Source organism: Balaenoptera borealis (assembly GCF_965194805.1).
Source record: "Balaenoptera borealis genome assembly, chromosome: 13".
NCBI classification, from domain to species: domain Eukaryota; kingdom Metazoa; phylum Chordata; class Mammalia; order Artiodactyla; family Balaenopteridae; genus Balaenoptera; species Balaenoptera borealis.
Window position 1 is genome coordinate 6,869,514 of NC_138870.1, and position 20,039 is coordinate 6,889,552.

General features: G+C 61.0%; 2 protein-coding genes across 3 annotated transcripts; one reads left to right on the forward strand and one right to left on the reverse strand.

Annotated features, from left to right (window-relative positions):
- Nucleotides 1-2,374: 2,374 nt before the first annotated feature.
- Nucleotides 2,375-6,776, forward strand: GAPDH (glyceraldehyde-3-phosphate dehydrogenase). Its single transcript, XM_082349830.1, has 12 exons — nucleotides 2,375-2,491; nucleotides 2,751-2,791; nucleotides 4,628-4,727; nucleotides 4,809-4,915; nucleotides 5,034-5,124; nucleotides 5,251-5,366; nucleotides 5,456-5,537; nucleotides 5,727-5,878; nucleotides 5,962-6,040; nucleotides 6,123-6,206; nucleotides 6,288-6,385; nucleotides 6,490-6,776. The coding sequence occupies exons 2-12, from the start codon at nucleotides 2,769-2,771 to the stop codon at nucleotides 6,557-6,559; spliced, it is 1,002 nt and encodes a 333-aa protein (XP_082205956.1). The 5' UTR covers nucleotides 2,375-2,491; nucleotides 2,751-2,768; the 3' UTR covers nucleotides 6,560-6,776.
- A 772-nt stretch (nucleotides 6,777-7,548) lies between these two features.
- Nucleotides 7,549-19,637, reverse strand: IFFO1 (intermediate filament family orphan 1). 2 transcript variants are annotated; one of them, XM_082349813.1, is made up of 9 exons: nucleotides 18,826-19,637; nucleotides 15,107-15,167; nucleotides 14,912-15,007; nucleotides 14,161-14,301; nucleotides 12,845-13,026; nucleotides 12,623-12,743; nucleotides 12,259-12,354; nucleotides 9,319-9,449; nucleotides 7,549-8,644 (listed from the first exon to the last, which is right to left on the reverse strand). In XM_082349813.1, the coding sequence occupies exons 1-9, from the start codon at nucleotides 19,596-19,598 to the stop codon at nucleotides 8,533-8,535; spliced, it is 1,713 nt and encodes a 570-aa protein (XP_082205939.1). In that variant the 5' UTR covers nucleotides 19,599-19,637; the 3' UTR covers nucleotides 7,549-8,532. The 2 variants fall into 2 exon arrangements, with proteins under 2 accessions (XP_082205939.1, XP_082205938.1); XM_082349812.1 differs by having other exon boundaries at nucleotides 12,845-13,002; nucleotides 18,826-19,636.
- Between the last annotated feature and the right edge of the window lie 402 nt (nucleotides 19,638-20,039).

The window sequence follows — 20,039 nt, forward strand, 5'->3', positions numbered from 1 at the left end:
TGGCAGGATTGCTCCGCTGTGCAGAATTAGGCAGCGTCTACACTCCAGATCCGCACTTCTCAATCTGGGGGCGATTTTGCCCGGCAGGGGACCGTCGGCAACGTCTAGAGACTATTTTTGTGGTCACAACCCAGCGGGAAGGGGTGCTACCAGCAGCTAGGGGGCTGAGGCCAGGGATGTTGCTAAATATCCTACAATGCACAGGACAGATCCCACCACAGAGAATGCTCCGGCCCAAAATGTCAGTGAAGCTGAAGTTGAGAAACCCTCCTCTCCACCAAGGGCTGGCTTCTGTCCTGCCCTCACCCTGACTCGTGCCCCTGACCCCATCTCTAAAGATAGGTGACTGACCGGGCCAGGCTGATGGGAGATCAGGTCATGATTCCCCTTCAGCTCTAGACACTGTCTCTGGGGACTGCCTCCCAGGGATTCCTCACCACGTTACAGGGTCTGCAGCAAGTCAGCCCCTCAGATGCAGGCCCCGTCCACCCACTCCTACTCCCCAGTTCCTCTCTGTGGAGTCACCTGAACTGGAGGCAGTGAGGCTGCTGTCGTGGCTGCACTGGTGTCTGTGCTGTCATGGCAACAGCACGCTGCATCAGCCGCGCTCCCGGAGCACTGAGCTCCCTCTTTTCCGCAAAGGACAGTAAGGAGAAATGACAAGCATGCGGCAAAGGCGGACATGCTTCGGGTAGCACAGGAGGGTGGAGGGGCTCCTAAGGCCCTTGTCAGGGAAAGCGCTGCCGTCCTGGTGGAGCCTGAGGAGGAGGCCGCGTCCCCCCTCCACTTACCCAGCAGACTCCTCAGTGAGGCACTTCCCACCTCCCCTCACCATTAGCTGCCCTGTGGCCCTGCTCTTCCTGCTCCTGCAGAAGTCTGGCCGTGGACCATGCAGATGGCTGCCAGCCACAGCCAGCCTTGGATCTGGGGCCCCAAGGAGGGAGGGCAATCCCAGAAAGGCAAGGGACAGGCTGGAGTCGGGGTGCAGGGCAGTGCTCTCTGCCTTTTAAGCAAAGGTTATCACCGTGCGGGCTAAACTTAGCCACAGGCTTTTCAGCTGGAAAAGGGGGCTGGTCTCAGGTTACGCTGGGCCAGCAAAGAGGCCCCAATTCTGTCCCCCAGCACCTGCTGATGGGCAATGTCCATTCCACCCCACCCCCTCTAAACCCTCAACCCTTCAAGTCCCCAGAACCAGCCCTTCCTCCATCCTCAGCTTACAAACCCAGCACAGTGCAGGCTTCTGACTGACTGGTCTTGGAGAGGAATGGATTCCTTCCTCCACATCACGTGTGCGAAGGGGCTGGGGGCCTGTTCCCACCATGTGCCCAAGACCTCCCAATATCTTCCCTCTTCTGGACTCCTCACCCTGCCCCCAACATCCCCTGGACGCAGCCAGTGAAGGGGAAGCCCTGGCTGCAGGGCCGGCCTGCACGTCCCAGGATGGGGAGGGACTTCCGCCCTCACGTCCTGCTCTCGGCCCAGGGCTGGACGGGCTGGACAGGGTGAAAGAGGCATTGTCTCCCAGCCCGGGCGGCACAGCCCTCAGGTTTCCCAGGAGCGACTTTGTGGGAGGCCTCCGGCCCTCTACCGGGCCAGCCCCCAGCAGTGATGCTCTCCCGCCCCGACGCCCCAGCCCGGGCCTAGGGGAGAGCAGGTGGTGCGCACAGGGCCTGGTTTGTCTGCCCCGATTCTCAGGTCTCCAGGCTGCCTGCGCCGCAGGACGTCGTGACCTTCAGTGCAGACCCCTCCCCCGGAGCCTCCTTCCTCTCCAGGCCCTCACAGCCCAGGACCCAGCCCCGGCCCCCCGCCCGGAGAGGCCCGAAGCCGGGGTCGGGGGGGGGACGGAGGGAGGGGGGAAGGGGGGCTGGGCAGGGCCCTGCAGGAGGCCCCTCCCGAGCCTTTTCCTCTGCTATTCCTGTGTCACTACCGAAGAGCCTCGAGAAGTTCCTCAGCCTTCCCGCCTCTCAGCCTTTGAAAGCAGGGGAGCGGGGGCGGGGAGGAGGAGGAAGGGGGACCCTGCAGCTGCGAGCTGTCCCTGGCTCTGGGTCCAATTCCCTATCTAACCGGCTCCCCAGGTCCTCCCGTTACATCCGTGCAGCATCCCTCAGTTCTCACAAGGGCCCCCGGCCCCGAGTCCACAGAATCCCGCAGTAACCTCCCGCCCCCAATCCCCGCCAAGCACCATCACCGGTCCCCTCCTCCTCTGGGCCAGTCTCGGTCCCCTCCCCCTCTCCGTCCTCAGCCCACACGCGAGGTGCGTGCACATTTGAAGAACCAGGCTGGTCCAAAAAAAGCGGAGGGCCGACTACTCGCGACTTTACGGGCGCACGTAGCTCAGGCCTCCGCACCCCGGGGCTGGGACTGGGCGATGCGGACCCGCGTCACCACGCCCCCGCCCCTCACCTTCCATATAAATCCCGGCTGCAGCCTGCCTCTGCGTTCTCTGCTCCTCCCCGTTCGACAGACAGCTGTGTCTTGTGTGCAGTGCCAGGTAAAGCCTGGCGGAGAGGATCCACAAAGGGCTCGGGGACGGTCCCGAAAGGGACAAGGGGCTGTGCGCGGGCCGGGGGTGCGGCTGAGGAGGCCAGGGTCCGGGTCGCGCCCGGCGGGGCCCCGCATTGCGGGGGCGGGAGGAAGGACGTGCGGAAGCGCAGGTCCGGGATGGAGGCCTGGGGGAGGGGCGGGGAGGGCAGCGCAGGACTCCAGCCGCTTCGCCCCGCGTTCTAATGCTCACCTCCCTCTGCCCGCAGCTGCGTCCCGGAAACAAGATGGTGAAGGTCGGAGTGAACGGGTGAGTTACGGGGTGGGGCGGGGTGCGGCAGTAAGTCCTGCGGTCCCCACCGAATTGCGTCTGTAGGTCTTGCCCTACTGGGTCTCTGCCAGCGCGTGCGGGACCTGGATGGGGGTGGTCGTACCCCCCCCCCCAAGGAGAACTCAAGGTCGGTGCTCAGACTTGGAGGAGGGCCTCGCAAGGCCTCGTGCCCCCCATCCCCGGCTGTTGCGCCTCCTGTTAACTCCGCCTCTGCGGAGCCTTCCACTCCGCCTGCGGCAGATACACAGGAGTTTCCGATTCTTGCTCTGGACCCATCCTCTAATCCCCCAGCTGGGGCTCTTTCTTTCATTTCGCGCCCTTCGCGGTCACGTGCTGGGGAGGAGCCCGTCCCCCACCTCCAGCCCGTGCCGCCGGCCGGGCGCAGCCCCGGGATGCAGGAGGCACAGCTGCGCGCAGAACCAGCTGGGGGGGCCGGGGGGGCGGTCATCTGCGGTAACCAGCCGCCATGTTGCAACTAGGAAGGAAATGAATGAACTGCCGTTAGGAAACCTTCCTTAGCCCTTCAGCCTGCCTCCTTCCTTGCCTATGACTAACCCTCCTACCCCTGTCTCGTGGGGGTGGAGTCGCCTTTATCCCTTAAGCCAGGTGAGGCTAGGCTTTCCCTTTCTTGTTCAACTAGACCTCAACTCTGACCATACTAACCCTAGACCATCCCTTAAACCGCCAGCCAAATTTCCCCCTAGAGATGATAGGATGCTTTTCCTAGATGGTTCTCTGATGAATCAAAAACGTGGGTTTATGCGGGTGGTCTTGTGTTGTTTTGGGGTTTTTTTTCCTTTCCTTTTTCCGGAGAGGTGTGGTAGCCGTGGCTTGGTGCCATGCTGGGAGAGCTGAGTCATGGGTACTTAGAAAATTTCCACCACAAAATGGCTCCCGGAGCTGCAGCCCCTGTCTTCACAGCGGCTCTCCTCGAAGCTCATTTCTTCCATCCATGCCTAGAGCTGACCCAACCCTAAGGGCCAGGCTGTAAAGGTCACCAGGAGGATTAGGTGTCCGTGAGCCTCGGGCGTCCTGCCCTTCTCCCCATCCGGTCTTCCAGAAACCAGATCCGCACTCCACCCTAAGCTGGGGTTAAATATAGCTGCCTGACCTTTTCTGCAGCTGGGGTCCTGGGCTTCCGCTCTTTTCCACCTCCTCCCCCTGCCCTCCCCACACCCAAACATCTGTTGCTCCCACTGCTGATTTTTGGAAAAGAGCTAGGAAGGACAGGTACTAAGCAAATCAGAATGCTGGGATTAGGGGTTGAGAAACCATTCGTTTTCCCTGTCTCTTTCCCTTTTGTAGGAGGGACTTGGGGAAGGGGGTGGGTTTCCCCTGGCCAGTTCACTTCTGACCTTTGCTCTTGCCCTTTGAGCTTGGTGATGCTGAGTGTACAACTCTTTGCTCTCTAGAGAGTGTAGCCCGAAGCTGGGCCAGACAGGAACAAGCATTTACAGTTAGTGGGTGTGATGAATGCCATGTGCCTGCCACGTGCCCAGACTGTAGGTGGCAGCAGCAGCGCACCACCCTGTCACTCCTCAACGGATATCAGATGACTAGCGGGTGGGCAAGTCTTTGAGCCCAGTCACCTCTTGGGCAGGATGTGAGCCTTCACTTTGTGGCCGCGCTGGGAAGCCAGGCTGGCCTGGCAGAGTTGCTTAGGAAGATAAAGTGAGCTCTCCTGGGACTTTTCTGGTGGTAGCAAAGTGTCATCCTCTTCCCTCTGAAAGAGGGTGAGTGGGCCTGGGGCTGCTTACATACCCAAGAGGACTCTCTCCTCCCTTCTCATGCCTTCTCACCTGTTGTCCCCCTCAGATTTGGCCGTATTGGGCGCCTGGTCACCAGGGCTGCTTTTAACTCTGGCAAAGTGGACATTGTCGCCATCAATGACCCCTTCATTGACCTTCACTACATGGTGAGTGCCACCCGTGCTGGTGGCGGGGAGCAGAGCCTGGCTGAGGCGGCAGCCCCTTGATGCCCTCCCTGGTCCCCCCAGGTCTACATGTTCCAGTATGATTCTACCCATGGCAAGTTCCACGGCACAGTCAAGGCTGAGAACGGGAAGCTTGTCATCAATGGAAAGGCCATCACCATCTTCCAGGAGTAAGTGTGGGAGACGGAACAGGAAGAAATTTGCCTTGGAGGAGGTACTGGAGTGGGGTGACCTCCTTGGGTCCGTGGCAGCCCATGTCCCTGAGTTTTGTCCTGTCTTCCCTTGTAGGCGAGATCCCGCCAACATCAAATGGGGTGATGCTGGTGCTGAGTATGTGGTGGAGTCCACTGGCGTCTTCACCACCATGGAGAAGGCCGGGGTGAGCAGCAGGGAGGTGGAAGAGGAGGGGAACTGACCCTGGGCTTCAGTGTGACGGGAAGATGGGGTGGGGCGGACCTAGGCCCGGAAGGGGGAGCCTGGGTTTGTAAGTACTCCTCTGCTGCAGGCTCACTTGAAGGGTGGAGCCAAGAGGGTCATCATCTCTGCCCCCTCTGCCGATGCCCCCATGTTTGTCATGGGCGTGAACCATGAGAAGTATGACAACCACCTCAAGATCGTCAGGTGAGCGCGGCAGAGGGCGTGGAGAAGTGGGCAGATCGTGCAGCGTGGTACATGATGGACGTGCCCTTGACCTGCCTCCCTCTTTCCAGCAATGCCTCCTGCACCACCAACTGCTTGGCCCCCCTGGCCAAGGTCATCCATGACCACTTTGGCATCCTGGAGGGACTCATGGTATGAGTGATGGGGGGCTTGCCAGAGCACATTCAGTCCACACCCAGGGTGGGACCCTTCTCCCTCCCAGAGCATGGCCCTGGGGTTCCAAGGGATCTGCTCAGGTCACTTAGTTCTTCCCCTGGGAGGAGGGAGGGGGGTGGCGTGGTGAGCACTAGGCAGGGCCTTCACGCCCCCTCCTGTTTCCAGACGACGGTCCATGCCATCACTGCCACCCAGAAGACCGTGGATGGCCCCTCCGGGAAGCTGTGGCGTGACGGCCGAGGGGCTGCCCAGAACATCATCCCTGCTTCTACTGGCGCTGCCAAGGCTGTGGGCAAGGTCATCCCTGAGCTGAACGGGTGAGACTCGTTGCTGCTTTTCTGCCCTGGGGACCCGGGGACCCGGGATGCCTGGTGCTGACTCTGCTTACTTGTGTCTACAGGAAGCTCACTGGCATGGCTTTCCGCGTCCCCACCCCCAACGTGTCCGTCGTGGATCTGACCTGCCGCCTGGAGAAACCTGTAAGTTTGGCCTGGAGCAGCTTTGGTGGGCTGGGGCTTGCAAGACTGGAGCTTGAATAACCGCCTGTCTTTACCTCCTCAGGCCAAATACGAGGACATCAAGAAGGTGGTGAAGCAGGCGGCGGACGGCCCCCTCAAGGGCATCCTGGGCTACACTGAGGACCAGGTACTGATGGGTCAGGGAACTTGGTGTCCACGTGGCCCCGGTGAGCAAGACTGGGTTCTGTGCTTGGCTCTCCCTCCCTAGGTTGTCTCCTGTGACTTCAACAGTGACACCCACTCTTCTACCTTCGATGCTGGGGCTGGCATCGCCCTCAACGACCACTTTGTCAAGCTCATTTCCTGGTGTGTGGCGCGGGTGTGGGAGGTGGTGCGTCAGAGTGGGACTGAGTCTGCTGCCCCCTGGTGGCCGGCTCGGGAAAACAACCCTTAACTCCCTCTCCTTCCAGGTACGACAATGAATTTGGCTACAGCCACAGGGTTGTGGACCTCATGGTCCACATGGCCTCCAAGGAGTAAGAGTCCCTGGACCACCAGCCCCAGCAGGAGCACGAGAGGAAGAGAGAGGTCCTCCACTGCTGGGGAGTCCTTGCCCCAACTCGGTCCTCCAACACACTTGAGAATCTCCCGAGCTCCACACGGTTTCCATCCCAGAACCCCATGAGGAAGGGGGAGGAGGAGGGGCTTAGGGAGCCCTACCGTGTCATGTACCATCAATAAAGTACACTGTACCCAGGCTACTGTTCTGTCTTGCTCCAGGGTCTAGGATAAAGGGGAGGGGAGCTGGGCTGGGGCCAAGGAGAACTACATCTTGCTGACAGCACCCAACCAGCCAGGAGCCCCGCCCCGGTCTGGGAGCGGACACTGCTCCCCTGAAGAGCCACCTGTCCTCAGCTCACCTTGGTTCCTCTCTGAGGTCTTTGGGTGCCACGGGGACTCGCTGTGCTCCAGATGGCTGTGGCCGAGCCCAGGAATGGCCTGGCTCCGCGTATCCAGATGCCATTCTGTCTGCAGCTCCCTGGAGGGTGACACTGGCACAGGACGTCAGGGCAGAGTCCGCCTGGCCTCTGGCCAGTTAGCTGACCTCTGCAGCAGCATGGAGCACGGCCAGCCTGCCGGGTGCAGGCCCCAGCTCTGCCCGGCGGCTGCAAGTCTCAGTGCCCCAGTGACCACCAGCAGTGCAGCTGTGTGGGTGCCCTAGTGTCGCTGGAGGGGTTACAGTAGGCTGGTCCATGGGAAGGGTGGGGATGGCTTTGCTCCCATGTCATCTGTCACCCGTGGATGCACGTGGGTTAAGCGGTAGAAGCACAGAGCTGGTGCCGCCAACCAGGGCCGAGGCCCTGGCTCTGCCACTCGAGGCACCATTACTTTGGGCAGGTTACTTACAACCTCCGCACCTGCCTTGCACCTGCATGTTTTTCAAGTGACAACTAGTGCACTCCGCGCAGAGGACTGTATAACCACCACCAGAACCACCAGAAAGTGCTGGAAACAGTGACACAAGCGTGTTCAATAAATAGTCGCCAGTTTCATTATTATTAGATTCCACACACACATCAGCTCAGCCCAGCCTGCCTCAGGCAGCGATGCTGAGGGACCCTCGGTCTCGTAGCCCCAGTTCGCCAAGCTTTTCCGAGTCCAGGACATCTTCTCGCTCAGCTGGTTGGTCTCAGCATGTGACAGACACGGAGGAGGCACACCTGCAGCTGATGCTTGAAGAAACTGAGACCCTGAGCGCACGTGCACCCACATACACGCTCGTGTGCACACACACACACAGCTTCACCTGTCACCCGGCGGTGACTGGGAAACAAGCAGGAGCTTCTGTCTCCCTCCACGATGCTGATACTGCACCCAGCCAGACCCAGCAGCCGCCGGACCGGACCGGACGCACTAAGGCCCCTGTAACGCGCGGCACTTCCGCCAGGGAAGGCTCACAGCCACACCACTGCTGTCGACGGGCAGCCGGCCGTGAGCGCTCGGACAACAGGGAGGACAGAGCGCCCTGCCCAGGCCCGCTCCCTCCGCTTGTGACGCGGAGGGAAGCCCTCTCTGGTGCACAAGCCACAGAACGTCCAGCCTAAGCCCCCTCATACCAGTGCCCGGGCCAGTTAGCACCAGTACAGAATCAAGACAGCCAGCTGGCTCGAGGCCACAGGGACAGAAGGAAGGACAATCACGTTCCTTACTCAGTGGAGAGGGTGAGGGGCCACGAGTGCTCTGGCAGCATTTTAAAGATGGGAAAGTAGCATTCACCCACGCATGAAGGCAGGAGAGCCGGCTGTGCAGGGAGTCGCCGGGGAAGGGCAGGCCAAGCCTCGCTCCAGACACCCCAGAGCCCTAGAGAGGCCGAGGACCAAGGGAGGAGGCTGGGGAGGCGCGCCCCGTCCCCGGGGCCAGGCTCGGTGCTGCAGGACAAACGGCGTTCCCTTCTGTGAACCACCCAGCCCTCTGCCTCGGTCAGTCCCAGCGGGCCGAGCTGCAGGAGGCCCCTATCTCATGGCGCCGTCAGATGAGACGTCGCGATCGGAGTCCTCAGCCTCGCTTGGTGGCGGCGGGGGCGGCAGGTCGCTAAGCGGGGCCGCAGTGAAAGCAGGAGACTTTCTAGAAAAGAGCGTCAGTTGTAACCTCGGGGCGGGGAGGCATCCTGACAAGGCCAGCACACCCACCTCCCCTGGCCTGAGCCCCTGGCAGGTGAGCAGCATCTCAGGCAGGGCAGAAGGACCACAGGGCAAGGGCAGGGCGGACGCAGGGCAAGGGGGGGGGAGGGGGGTAACAAACGGCCCCCACTTTAACTTGGGGACTCGGAGAGGCTGAGTTCAGAAGTATCTGAGGTCACAGTACAAGACGCCGCCGGAGCCGGAGGGCACTGGCTCTGTGGCCCCAGCTTCACGTCTATGAAGTAGTTTTGCAATTTTTAAAAACTTACGCAGGGTCAAAGGCACAAATTGTGGCCCTGACTTTAGATAAAAATCTGCCCCTTGTGCTCCTTGTCAGTTTTTAGCTGCCTTTCTAACCAGGGGAACCGCCAGAGTCAGCGGCATCGGGAGGTTGGAGGTTTCGGCAGTCCAACCACGGATGGATGGACGCCCTGGACGCCCGTATAGTCCAACTGCCGAGGGGGAGGGAGCTGCCGGGCTGGGGCGAGCAGACCAGGCGACCTCCAACGGGCAGCCCCATGGCAAGACAGGCCTGAGTCACTGCCGGAGGGTCTCAGGGCTCTCCAGTGAGGGGCGCCGGGTACCGTCCCCTCCCCACCTGTGCCGGGGGGCCCTTACCGGTCCCCGGACTGGGTGATGAGCCGGCGGCAGGTCTCCATCTGCACGTCCAGGCCCCGCTTCATGCTGCACATCTCCATGTACTCGTGCAGGTGCCGGTTCATGTCGTTCTTGGCCGTGGCCAGCTCCAGCTGTGGCGGGGGCAGGGCAGGGCCGTCGGGTCAGCAGGGCCCCTGTCCCCCGCCCCCGGGAGGCTAACCTGCCAAGGGCACCCCGGGCGGGGGCACAGGCAGCCGGAGTGGAAGTGAAGGACTCAGATGTTAAACTAAACCAGCGCAAGGCAGAAAGTGCCTGATACGCCATCATTCCTTCCAGTTTCCCCGGGAGTCTCTCCCACGGAGGCTTTCACTAAGGGATCTGCTCTGGGCCTGCGCTCTCGGAATAGACTCCCGACGAGAGCCGTGAGGAAGGGATGCTCCTGAGTGCTCGGGCGGCACGTGGGGATGGCCTTGCCCTTCCCGGGGCCCCCCCGGGGCCTGCTCTGGTCCTCACTCCCCACACAGCGCTGTCCCCCCAGCCTGTGCCCCTCTGCAAGCTGGGAGCTCCTGGCAGGGCTGGCCACGGGGCCTACTCATCCCTGCGTGCACGCCCCGCACCTCGACGGCAGAGTCATTAGTTAACTTCCAGCAGCGTCTACAAGACTCATGGCCCTGAGGCCAGAGGCCGGCTGGGCCCTGTTGAAAGGCGCTCTGCTCTCTTACCACCTATTTCCTCTCACTGCTTTTCTCACTTGTAAGCCCTTTTCAGAGATGAACGGAAGGACTGCCTGCCTCGCTGAATGTCCGACGGGCTCTGAGATGTAGCCCGACTCAAGACACGTCATGCGTGACATGATGTGTGGCCCGGAGTCGAGGGAACGCAGTCTCCCTCCCAGACCCCGCCTCTGCGCCACAGGCTCGAGGTAGAGCTGAGAGCCAGGTGCAGAGGCGGTGGAAGATCCGGGCCACAGACAATGTGCTGCCTCTCTTTGTTCTGGGCACAAGGAACAGGGGCCACAAGGGGAGGCAGAGTAAAACTGCCCGGAGGTGATTTGCTTGACTGCCTGAGAGCAAAGAGAAAGGGCGGGAAACCACCCGTGAATGGTCTGAACTGGGCAGAGAGGATGGGAACTCGGAGAGAAAAGAAAACAGTCACAGAGCCTGACAAAGAGATGGTAGCCTGGGTGGATCAGAAGCCCTAGTGAGCACGGCTCAAACGACGGCCTCGGTTCCAGAGCTGGGATCCCCGTCGGGGCCCCCGCAGCAAGAGCACGTCCAGGGGCAGGACGCGCTGACTGTTCAGTCCAGGAGGGAAATACGGTGCCGCCAGCTCTTGTCCAGACTGGCTGCCACCTACACCCCAATCCCTACACCTCAGGAGAGCCGGAATTAAAGAGGAGGGGTGGGTTCTGGAGCCCATCACTCAGCGGGGCAGGGAACAAGGGAATGAACCAAACACATTCCAGCAGAATACGAGGCTAGGACGGCCGCCAGTCTCTACACATTCAGAGCAGGGCTGCAGGAAGGAGACGACCCCAAAAGCCACACTGAAAACCCCGCGCGCGCTGGCGGCGGGGCAGGGCGGAGGGGTGAGGCTGGGAGCAGATGGAGAGGGGAAGGGGTGGGGGGAAAGACTTCCCGCCCACCCTCCACCTGGGCCTTGGTCTCACCATCCAATGATGGAAATGGTCCTGGCCTCCACCTCAGGGCCCCTGAGAGATCAAAGGTCACTGAGTTAAAGGGACCTCAGGTGTCCCATTTGGATGTCCAGGAGCACCACCACCGTGTCCGCCCTCCTGACACCTCCCCGCAAGGCCGTTCTAGGCGTAGGGAGGAGACGGAAGGCGGGATGGGCGTAAACGGGAGAGCGGAGCGCAGTTCCCCACCCAGCTCAACTAGTGGCGCACAGCTGGCTGTGCCTTTTCTTTTTTTTGGCCACATGGCATGCGGGATCTTAGTTCCCCGAAGTGGGGATCGAACTGGGTCGCGAACCCGCGCCCCCTGCAGTGGAAGTGTGGAGTCTTAACCACTGACTGCCAGGGAAGTCCCCAGCGGTGCCTTTAAAAGTGAGCGTCTGTCTGCCTGGGCAAAAAAAAAAAAAAAAAAAAGGAAGCAGGTTTTGCTTAAAGGAGCAGGGCCAGCTAATGCGCGTTGGGGGAATGAGGATGTAGGAAAAGAATTCCTCAACTTCCACTGCCACTGTGAGGGCAGTGGGCTTGGAGAGAGGCTGAGAGTTCCAGAAGGCCCCCAGCCTCATCCCCAAGTCAGAGGGCGTGGAAAGGACCCTCTCACGCTTGCTCGGGCAGGAGGGCTCACGAGAATCACACGCAAGCCTCGTCCCACAGGCCCTCCTCCCAGGTGCCACAAATCCTTCCCGCCGTCCCTAGAGGCCTAGAGTTTAAGTTGAAGCACCAGTTCCACTCGCATCTCTAGAAGGTTCCTCAAGGCTAGGGAATAAGAATGGAGATTTCCCCACTGGCTCAAAGGTTGAGCCGAGGCAGCAGCAAAGTTCAAGTCCACCTGAGCGGACTCCGCTACAGCACTAACCGTAATAACAGCAAAGATAATAAAGCAACGACTACATGCCGTGCTGACTATACGAGACAGACGCCGCCCCGCGCTCTGCCTGGGCCTTCTTTCACTTGACCTTCAAACAACCCTGAGGGAGGTATTAGTAAGAATCCCACTTTACAAATAAAGAAGCAGGCTCAGAGAGAAGAGGCCTGTTAAAAGTTAGAGTGGAAGTAAGTGACAGTGCCGAGGTTTGAACCCACATCTGTCGGCCGCCCTCCCCAGCCTGAGGTCTTAAGGACCCACCAGAGGTGCTACAGTGGGGAGATCACTCCGCCCCCGCCAGGAAGAAGTGGGGAGGCCCTGGTGTCTGGGGTCCCGCAGGGGTGAGGCCATTGCACCTGCGACCCACCGGGAACCTGGGGCCCTCATCTTCAGCGCCCGGCCTTACCTCTATCTGGTCAATGGTTTCCTGATATTCTTTCTCCCGGGTTTTGAACAGGGACTCAGTATCTTTAATCACCTTCTCCAAACTGTCTTCCGGTTGCTGGAGTGGAAAGGGAAGCAGGGGGAGGCCAGATGGGAGGGGTGGGATGGGGCACCACAAGGCAAGGCGAGGGAGAGAGCGAGTCAGGTTAAAGGAAGCCGGAGAGAGAGGGGACGAGGACAAAGGACCAGGGAGAAGCAGGTGACGGATGGTGGCCACAAAGGGAAGACAGAGCACGGAGTGGACGGCGGGCCGGGAGGAGACGGGCCTGGCGCCCGGAGAGGAGGAGCCGGAGGAGCCGGGGCCCTGCGGCTGGGAGGGCGGTTACCTCTCCCGGGGCCTCTGCAGCAGCCAGGGCATAGCCCGAGAAATCCTCCCAGAGCAGCAGGGTCTCCTCAGTCTCCTCCCAAGTCAGGCTGTCACAGTCGTCCTCAAAATCATACTCCCTCCTAGAGACAGGGAGCCCGGGCGTCAAGGCGGCGGCGGGGAGGGGCTGCTGGGCGGGGCTCCGGCCTCGGGGGAGGGGCGGCGAGGGGCCTGCGGGACTCACAGCTGGTTGAGCATGCGCTGCATCTCCTCGTTGATGCTGAGGGCCGCGCTCTCCTCCGCATCCCCGTCGGGGGGGCAGGGCCCGTCGCTCTCCGACAGGGGGCTGTCCTCCTCGACGGCAGCCTTGCGCTCCCGCTTCCGCCCCCCCATGGACGGGACCTTAATGGGAGACAAGTGCAGAGACTACAGAGACGAGGCCGGGTGCATGAGGAGAAGGGCGTGGGCGCCGGCAGGGGAGGGAAGCACGGACCAGCGGGAAGGGCGGGCAGACAGAGAGAAGACACAGTTACAAGACGGAACAGAAACACCAGCGTCACCGAGACAGGCAGACAGACACAGATGGGGGCTGCAGACTAGGAGGAAGACAGACAAGAAACAGAGAAAACAGAGCAGTAAGATAAGGGGGAAATGGCTGGCCTCGACCACAGTAAGATGCGCATAATGGCCCAGAGGATTTCTTTTCTAAAAAGTCTTCTAGTGAAATGACTGAACTGAGAAGGAACTTTCAGGCTGCAAGGAGGAGGGAGACACGGAGTTGACAAAGCAGAACCTGAGTCACACATCCAGATCTGGAAGCCAGAGGGCAAAGGGAGAGAGAGAAATGGAGGCAAAACAATGAGAGAGGGAGGGAGACAGAAGAAGGAGAGGGAGAGAGAGAACGGGTTGGGGGGGGAGAGAGAAGTGGGGGGAGAGAGAGAGAAGAGGGGGAGAGGGAGAGAAGGGGAGGGGGAGAGAAGGGGTCAGAGTGAGAGAAGGGGGGAGAGGGAGAGAAGGGGGGAGAGGGAGAGAGAGAGAGAAGGGAGGAGAGGGAGAGAGAAGCGGGGAGAGGGATAGAAGGGGGAGAGGGAGAAAGGGGAGGGGAGAGAGGGGTGGGGAGAGAAAGAAAGGAGAAGAGCAGGAGGATGGAGGGGAGGGGTCTGCGCTGAGAGCCCTGCGGGTCAGGAGGCCTGGGGAGCTGAGAAATGGGCCGGGGACGCAAGAAGCTTGCGTGAGAGCAAAACTAACCAGCTTCTTCTGTGGAGGAAGCAAGAGAAGATGAAAGGCAGAGAGGCGAGGAGGCGGACGGGAGAGAGAGGGGAGGGGAGAGACGGCGTTAGAGACGGCTCCAAACTCCTCTCCAGAGGCTGTCCCTCGCCCCCCAGCCTCGTCCCGCCAGGGCCCGGCTGCTGCGCTAAGGTCTCCGAGAAGGGGCCGGGCCCCGCTCGCGGAGGACCGGCTCTCGCGGCCCCGCGCCCCCCCTACAGAGCTCGGGCGCGGGCGCAGACACCGGGCAGTGGGACGGGGCGGGGGCCGGGCCCAGGCGCCCCTCGCCCTCACCTGGAACATCTTGATCACGTCCTCGCAGTTGCGCTGCTGGGCCAAGTCACAGAGCTTGGCGGTGATGTCGATGCGGCGGCAGATGTCCATGTCCACCTTCATGGCCTTCTCCTGGATCTTCGTGTCCAGGTCAGACAGGTTCTGTGCGGGGAGCACGGGGAGCGGTGAGGGGGGTCCTCAGGGCCCGGCAACGTCCCCTCATCCTCCCAGACACTGGGTGCCCCTCCAGCACTCTGCCCAGGACAGCTGGCTCCCTGGCCAGACGGGGCCCCCGAAGGGCGTGGCCCAGTGGCTGGGACCCGCAGGGGGCTCCCTCCTGGAACTCAGGCTCCAGGAGAGACTGACTGACTACCAGGAGCTATGAGAGTAGAGAAAGTACCGCAATGGTAACATCAGCTGACGCTGAACTAGCGCTGCCATCCTAACTCAGTACATCACAACCTTCGAACCAGCCTGCAAAGTATGTGCTCTACTATCCCATTCCACAGACCCAGATATGAAGGCAGAGAGGGTCAGGACTTCACCCGGGGCCACACTGTGAGCAAACCACCCTGAGTAACGATGGAGGCCACGGGGACTTTTGTTCTCTCTTCTTCTCCTGAGTTAGGGGGTGGGCAAGGGGAAAAAAAATGGAAGCACATACACTGGGGGGAGGGTCAGTGAAGTGGGTGCAACTAAGAAGGCCGGCGCCCTGGCCTCAGGCAGCCTCGCCCCGGCGGGTAGGGACGAGGGGTGGCGTGGCCACACTCACGTTGCTCATGAGCCCCTTGAAGACCACCAGCTCGGCCTTCAACTGCTCCACCTTCAGGGCCAGCTCCTCCTGGCAGGCGTCAGCCTCCTGGGCCTCCTACAGTCGGGAGAAAGCCGGCAAACCTGGCGTGAGCGGCACTGCCTGCGGGCGGCGGGCGGGGGAAAGTGGGACGAGGTGGGGCAGGGCGGCCCTCACCTCCTGGAGCTCGTTCACGCGCTCCTGCAGCTGCAGCCTCACCACGTACTCCTCTTCCCACCTGCAGACAGCGAAGGGCCAGCGCCTGGGTGCGGGGTCCTCCCGCCTCCGCTCCCCGCCCCCTGCCGGTCTGGCTCAGGCCCCGGCCCTGGGTCTGCTTCCCCAGAGGGGAGGAGCCGGGCAGAAACGTGTGGCTCCAGGCTCCCCGCCAGCTCCCAGCTCACCAGCTGCCTTCCCGGAACCTCTGGCCTCGCACCATTTAAGAGCAACTGCGGCTGCTCTGGTCCCTCGCAGGGCCCAGCCCGACCAGCTGTCTGGCCTGCCTCGTCCCCCTCCTTCTGCCCACACCACCCGGCCCGGTCTCCCACCTCCGGTCCTCAGATCCGGGCTCCCGCCTGCTGCCTGCACCCGAACAGAGCTCGTCTAGCCCGCTGCCCTGCCTCCTGTGGTACCATTAATCCTGTAAAAGCAGCTGCAGGACACATATGGCATCAGCGAAGTTGGTCAAGAGCCTGGTAGGACATGCTTGAAGTCCATCCCCACAAGCTCCAGAAACTGCCCACCCAGAGGCCCCGGGTGAGCCGCAGAGAGGGGCCAGGGTGCGGGCAGGAGCCTGGGATCACTAAGCACCCACGCCCAGAGGGAGAGGGAAACGCGCGTGGAAAAGTGCCTCGTGACTGTGGTGGGTGACAACTAGGGGCAGGACCTCCTGGGCCCCAGCATGCAGAGCCTACGACCATGAGTAGGCTAGAAGACACTCCTGACCAAGGCTGGGAGCGGGCCAGTGCGCCCTCCTCCTCCTCCTCACAGAGGCAGGAGGGCGGCAGCGGGGGCAACACCCCTGCTTAGGATTGATTTCAGGGCCCCGCAAGGTTGGCTGGAACAGCAGGACTCCTCAGACCCCACTGACATAGCCCAGCACTTCTCCCCCATCCTGGAAAGGCTTCCTCCAGGCTGAGAAAGGAGGGGAACTGCACCAAGAGAGAAACCTCAGCACCAGAAAGGTGGTTAGGAAGCAGCACGGAGAACACACTCTGCAGGCCCAGGACTTGGTCTTCCCCTCCCCTCCCCTCCATCTCTGTTCCCAGGTGCCTCTCAGCTCTCTTCCCTGGGCTCCTCCCCCAGGCCCATCTCTCCTAGCTCTCCCGCTCCAATCTGCACTGCAGTCTTCCTAATAATAACTCCTCGACATCACCGTGGCTGCCCCTCCCGGCGGCTGGGCGGGGAGAAGGCAGCCCAGCTCCGCTCCCGCCTTCCTGGCTCCCCGCCCAGCCAGCCCTCACATCCTCCTCCCCTCGCTCTGGCATTCTCATTCAGACAGTTGGGGCCAGCGAAGTGCCCCAGCAGTGTCAGGTTATGTATTTTCTTAAAGAAGACCTTTATCTTTCTGGGCCTTGGTATCTTCATCTACGACGTGAGGGCACGGGATGCAGTACCCTGATGCCCCTGGGGTCCATGCATCCCTGGAGGAAGCAAGCAAGACAGACAAGGGGACAATAACCCTGGAGAAGGCACATCAGGAAAGGTAGGACGGTGAACTCAACTGTTTCAGGTAGAAACTTAAGGAAGTTAGGTATGGATTAAGATTAATAAAATCTCACAGGGTAAACAAAAAAAAAAATCTGAAAATAAACCATCTGGAAGCTCAGTAGAGTTCTATTTGTACTCCAGCCAGACATTCCCACAAATGGGTTCGTTTTGACCTCCATTTAAATCTGGTCTCCCTCGCAAGGTTCTTTAAACATGGGTAGAACTTGAGCAAGTTCCATGTATTCTACATCGAGCAAACATCTTTCTTCCAAATAAACGGCCTCCCTGAGGGAAGTGAGGAAGCAGGGGCCACTCCTATGTCGGAAAAACTGAGACCAGGAAAAAGAGATCCACCCAAGGTCACACAAGGCAGGGGAGCTGAACCCAGAACCAGGAGGCCTCAGCTCCTTCCCAGTTTAGTGCTCATACTATGCCCACGTCTTCCAGGCCACAGACAGGAGTTAGCTTTGCTATAAAGAGAGGAGAACAAGGGCAGGGGATCTGGGGTGGAAGAATGAGTAACTGCCAGGATCACGTACCACCCACGTCTGGCTGTGAGGCCCTCTGCACAGCAGCGTGCTGCAGAGATATGAGCTCATCAGTCCCCGAGGAATAACCCTTTGCTGCCCTGGACAGCTGGACCAAGGACAAACACTCTTCCAGTTAGAAACAAAACACCCCGACAAGAGCAGTTGTTCCTGTGGTTACGGATGTATTCCAGAACTGTCCATGTTCCACTGCTGACGGCGTTAATTAACTCCTGCAGTGGCTGGGGCAGGAAGTTTCTGGGTGACATCTGAATGATGGCTTTAGGATAACTGAGACTCCCAAAGACAGTTCAATCACGGACTACAAGTGAGGAAGGAAGCCAGCCAGCACGAGGACAGGACCCACCTCAGCAAGCCTGCTGATCTGTGATCTGCTAGACTCAGGCGGGTTACAGATCCCTGAAGTTCGCCCCCCCGACCCCCAACCCGACCCAGCAGTCATTTGCCTGAACATTCAGCCAATCCCCACCAGACACAAATCTCTGCTCCACTGGGCTGCAAGGGTAATTCCCAGGCCTGCCCACAAGGGGTCAGAGTAGCTCATTAAGAGGTTAAACCTGAAGGCAAAGCCTCTTTCTGGCCTGTCATCTCCTTCGTCTCCAACCATGGCATCCCAGGCACAGAGTGTACCAAGTGCTGGCTGTGCTCACGCTTCTGTCCTAACAGCATGGATACCAACCCTCTAGGGGATCCACTTGGATGCAGCCAGCACTCCTGCGTCGCATCCCCTCCCCGGAGCCTTGTGCTACCCCGCAGGGCTCCCTGCAGAAAACCCACTCTTCATCTTCAGAGTGACCCGGCCTGCCCCAGCTGCCTTGTGTCAAAGGTGTGGTGTGCCCATGTTCCCAACCTGCTCCTACTCGGGTCCTTGCTGCCCTCTTCACACTTCCTCCGCCTTCAGCTCTGCACTTTCAGATCCCCCAGCTTCCGCTAGCCCTGGGCCAACTACAGTCCCTCCCCCTTTCCCTAGGGAATTCTCTTTACGCCTTCTTTCCCCCCTCCCTCCTTTTCTGACCTATTCCCAGAAATGCCCTAAGGTCCCCACAGCATTTTGGTTTGGATGGAACCAGAGCAGCCGTGCTGCGCCCTCGGACGCCGTTTTGGGAAACCCTGGGCAGAGGCAGGATCGTCACCTGCAAGGTGCAGCCCCCCTCCACCCCCCTTCTCATTTCCCTTCGACTCGCAAATTAAAACTACATCCTTTGCCTCTAACTTTTGATCAGTATGTGGAGCTTATATCACAAAGTCGCTCCGAGGGCTGAGCCTGGGGGATTAGGCAGTAGCCCAGATGTGACCTCTCAGACCCATGTCCCTTTTACACGTCGCAAAACCCCACGGTTAACACAGTCCTCCAAACACTGCAGCCTAGATGAAAAACAAGGCTTCCCCGCAGTATTCGGCTCCCAGACGCCTCCTTCCTGTCACGAGTCTTGACTTCTGCATTCTCCAGGGATTCTAGTCTCCGGGTATCCAATTCCGTCTGTGGACTTCCAAGCTCCTCCTTACACAGCAGGAACTTTTACTCATACTGACTCCTCCCTGATTCTTGGGCCCCAGCTGCTCTCGGCTCCTGTACGAACACCTAGCCCCGGCCCCAGTGTGGCGTGAGCTGAGCCCCGTCCCCACCTTCCCGATCCCTACCTCCGCTTGTACTCGTCCCGCTCGCGCTTCACTTTAGCCAGCACGTTGTAGAGAGCGCGGATCTCTGGGGTGATGGTGTCGATCTGGACGCCCACCCCGTCGGGGTGCACCCACGACAGGCCAGGCCCTTGCACCAAAGTGGGCTCCAGTCCCGGCCCGAGCCGGCGGGCGTGAGAGAAGGACCAGATGGTGCCCGGCATGAAGCGGGCCGACGAGGAGTAGGCGGAGGAGGCGGAGGTGGAGGGAGCCGGGTGGCAGGCCGCGGAGGGCGCGAGGGGGCCTGCCGGCGAGCGCGCGGGCGAGCCCAGCACCCGCGCCGACGGGGTGCAGACGGCAGCCGGCCGGGCGCCCAGGGGCAGCCCCAGGGGTCTGACGGGGCTGACGAAGCCGGTCTGCACGGCCTGGTCTCGGCGAGCCAGGCCCCGCCGGCCCTGCTTACCCTCCTCCAGCGCCTGCTGCAGCTGCTTCTCCAGCAGCCGGTTGCGGCGCTCCAACTCGTGCACCTTGGCCAGGAAGCAGCGGAAGCGGAGGTTCAGGGTCTTGAGCACGTTGATGTTGGAGCCCAGGTCGTTGCGGAGCGCCATGGCGGCGGGGGGCGCCGGGCCCGGCCCGGGCGGCGAGTAGGGAGCCGGGCCGGCCCGGGCGAGCGGCGCCGGGGGCACGTCCCCGCCGGCGGCCAAGTGGTCGCTTCCCACGGGGTCCCCCAGCGGCCCGGCCAGGCCTTGCTGCTCCTGCTGGAGGAGGAAGAGGTTGGGGCCGAATAACGGATTCATGGCTGCGCCTTCTGCTGGGAGATGGAGACCGGTGCAGGAGCAGGGCTGGAGGGCGAGGGAGGAGAGCCAATGAGGCGCCAGGGGGACGAGGGGCAGCCAATCAGACGGCTCGGCGGAAGGGGCAGAGGTCAGAGGGGCGGAGGAGGCCAGGGAGGAGGCCAATGAAAGGCTCATTCGGAGGCTGGCACCTGGACCGACCTTTCCGGGTCTGAGGCTGAGCCCTGAGCCGACCGGACCCCGGCCCATGCCCAGAATCCAGCCAGAGTGGCAGGACATAAAACCCAGATCCTCCAGTACTCCATGGTTCTGGTGGCACGAAATTCACCTTGCCTACACCCCAATTGCCCTCCTCTCCCCTGAATCCAAACACCCAGGCTCTGACTCCGTGACTCTTTTTCCCTGGGTCCCTGGGAACTGACTTGATTTCTCAGTATACCACAC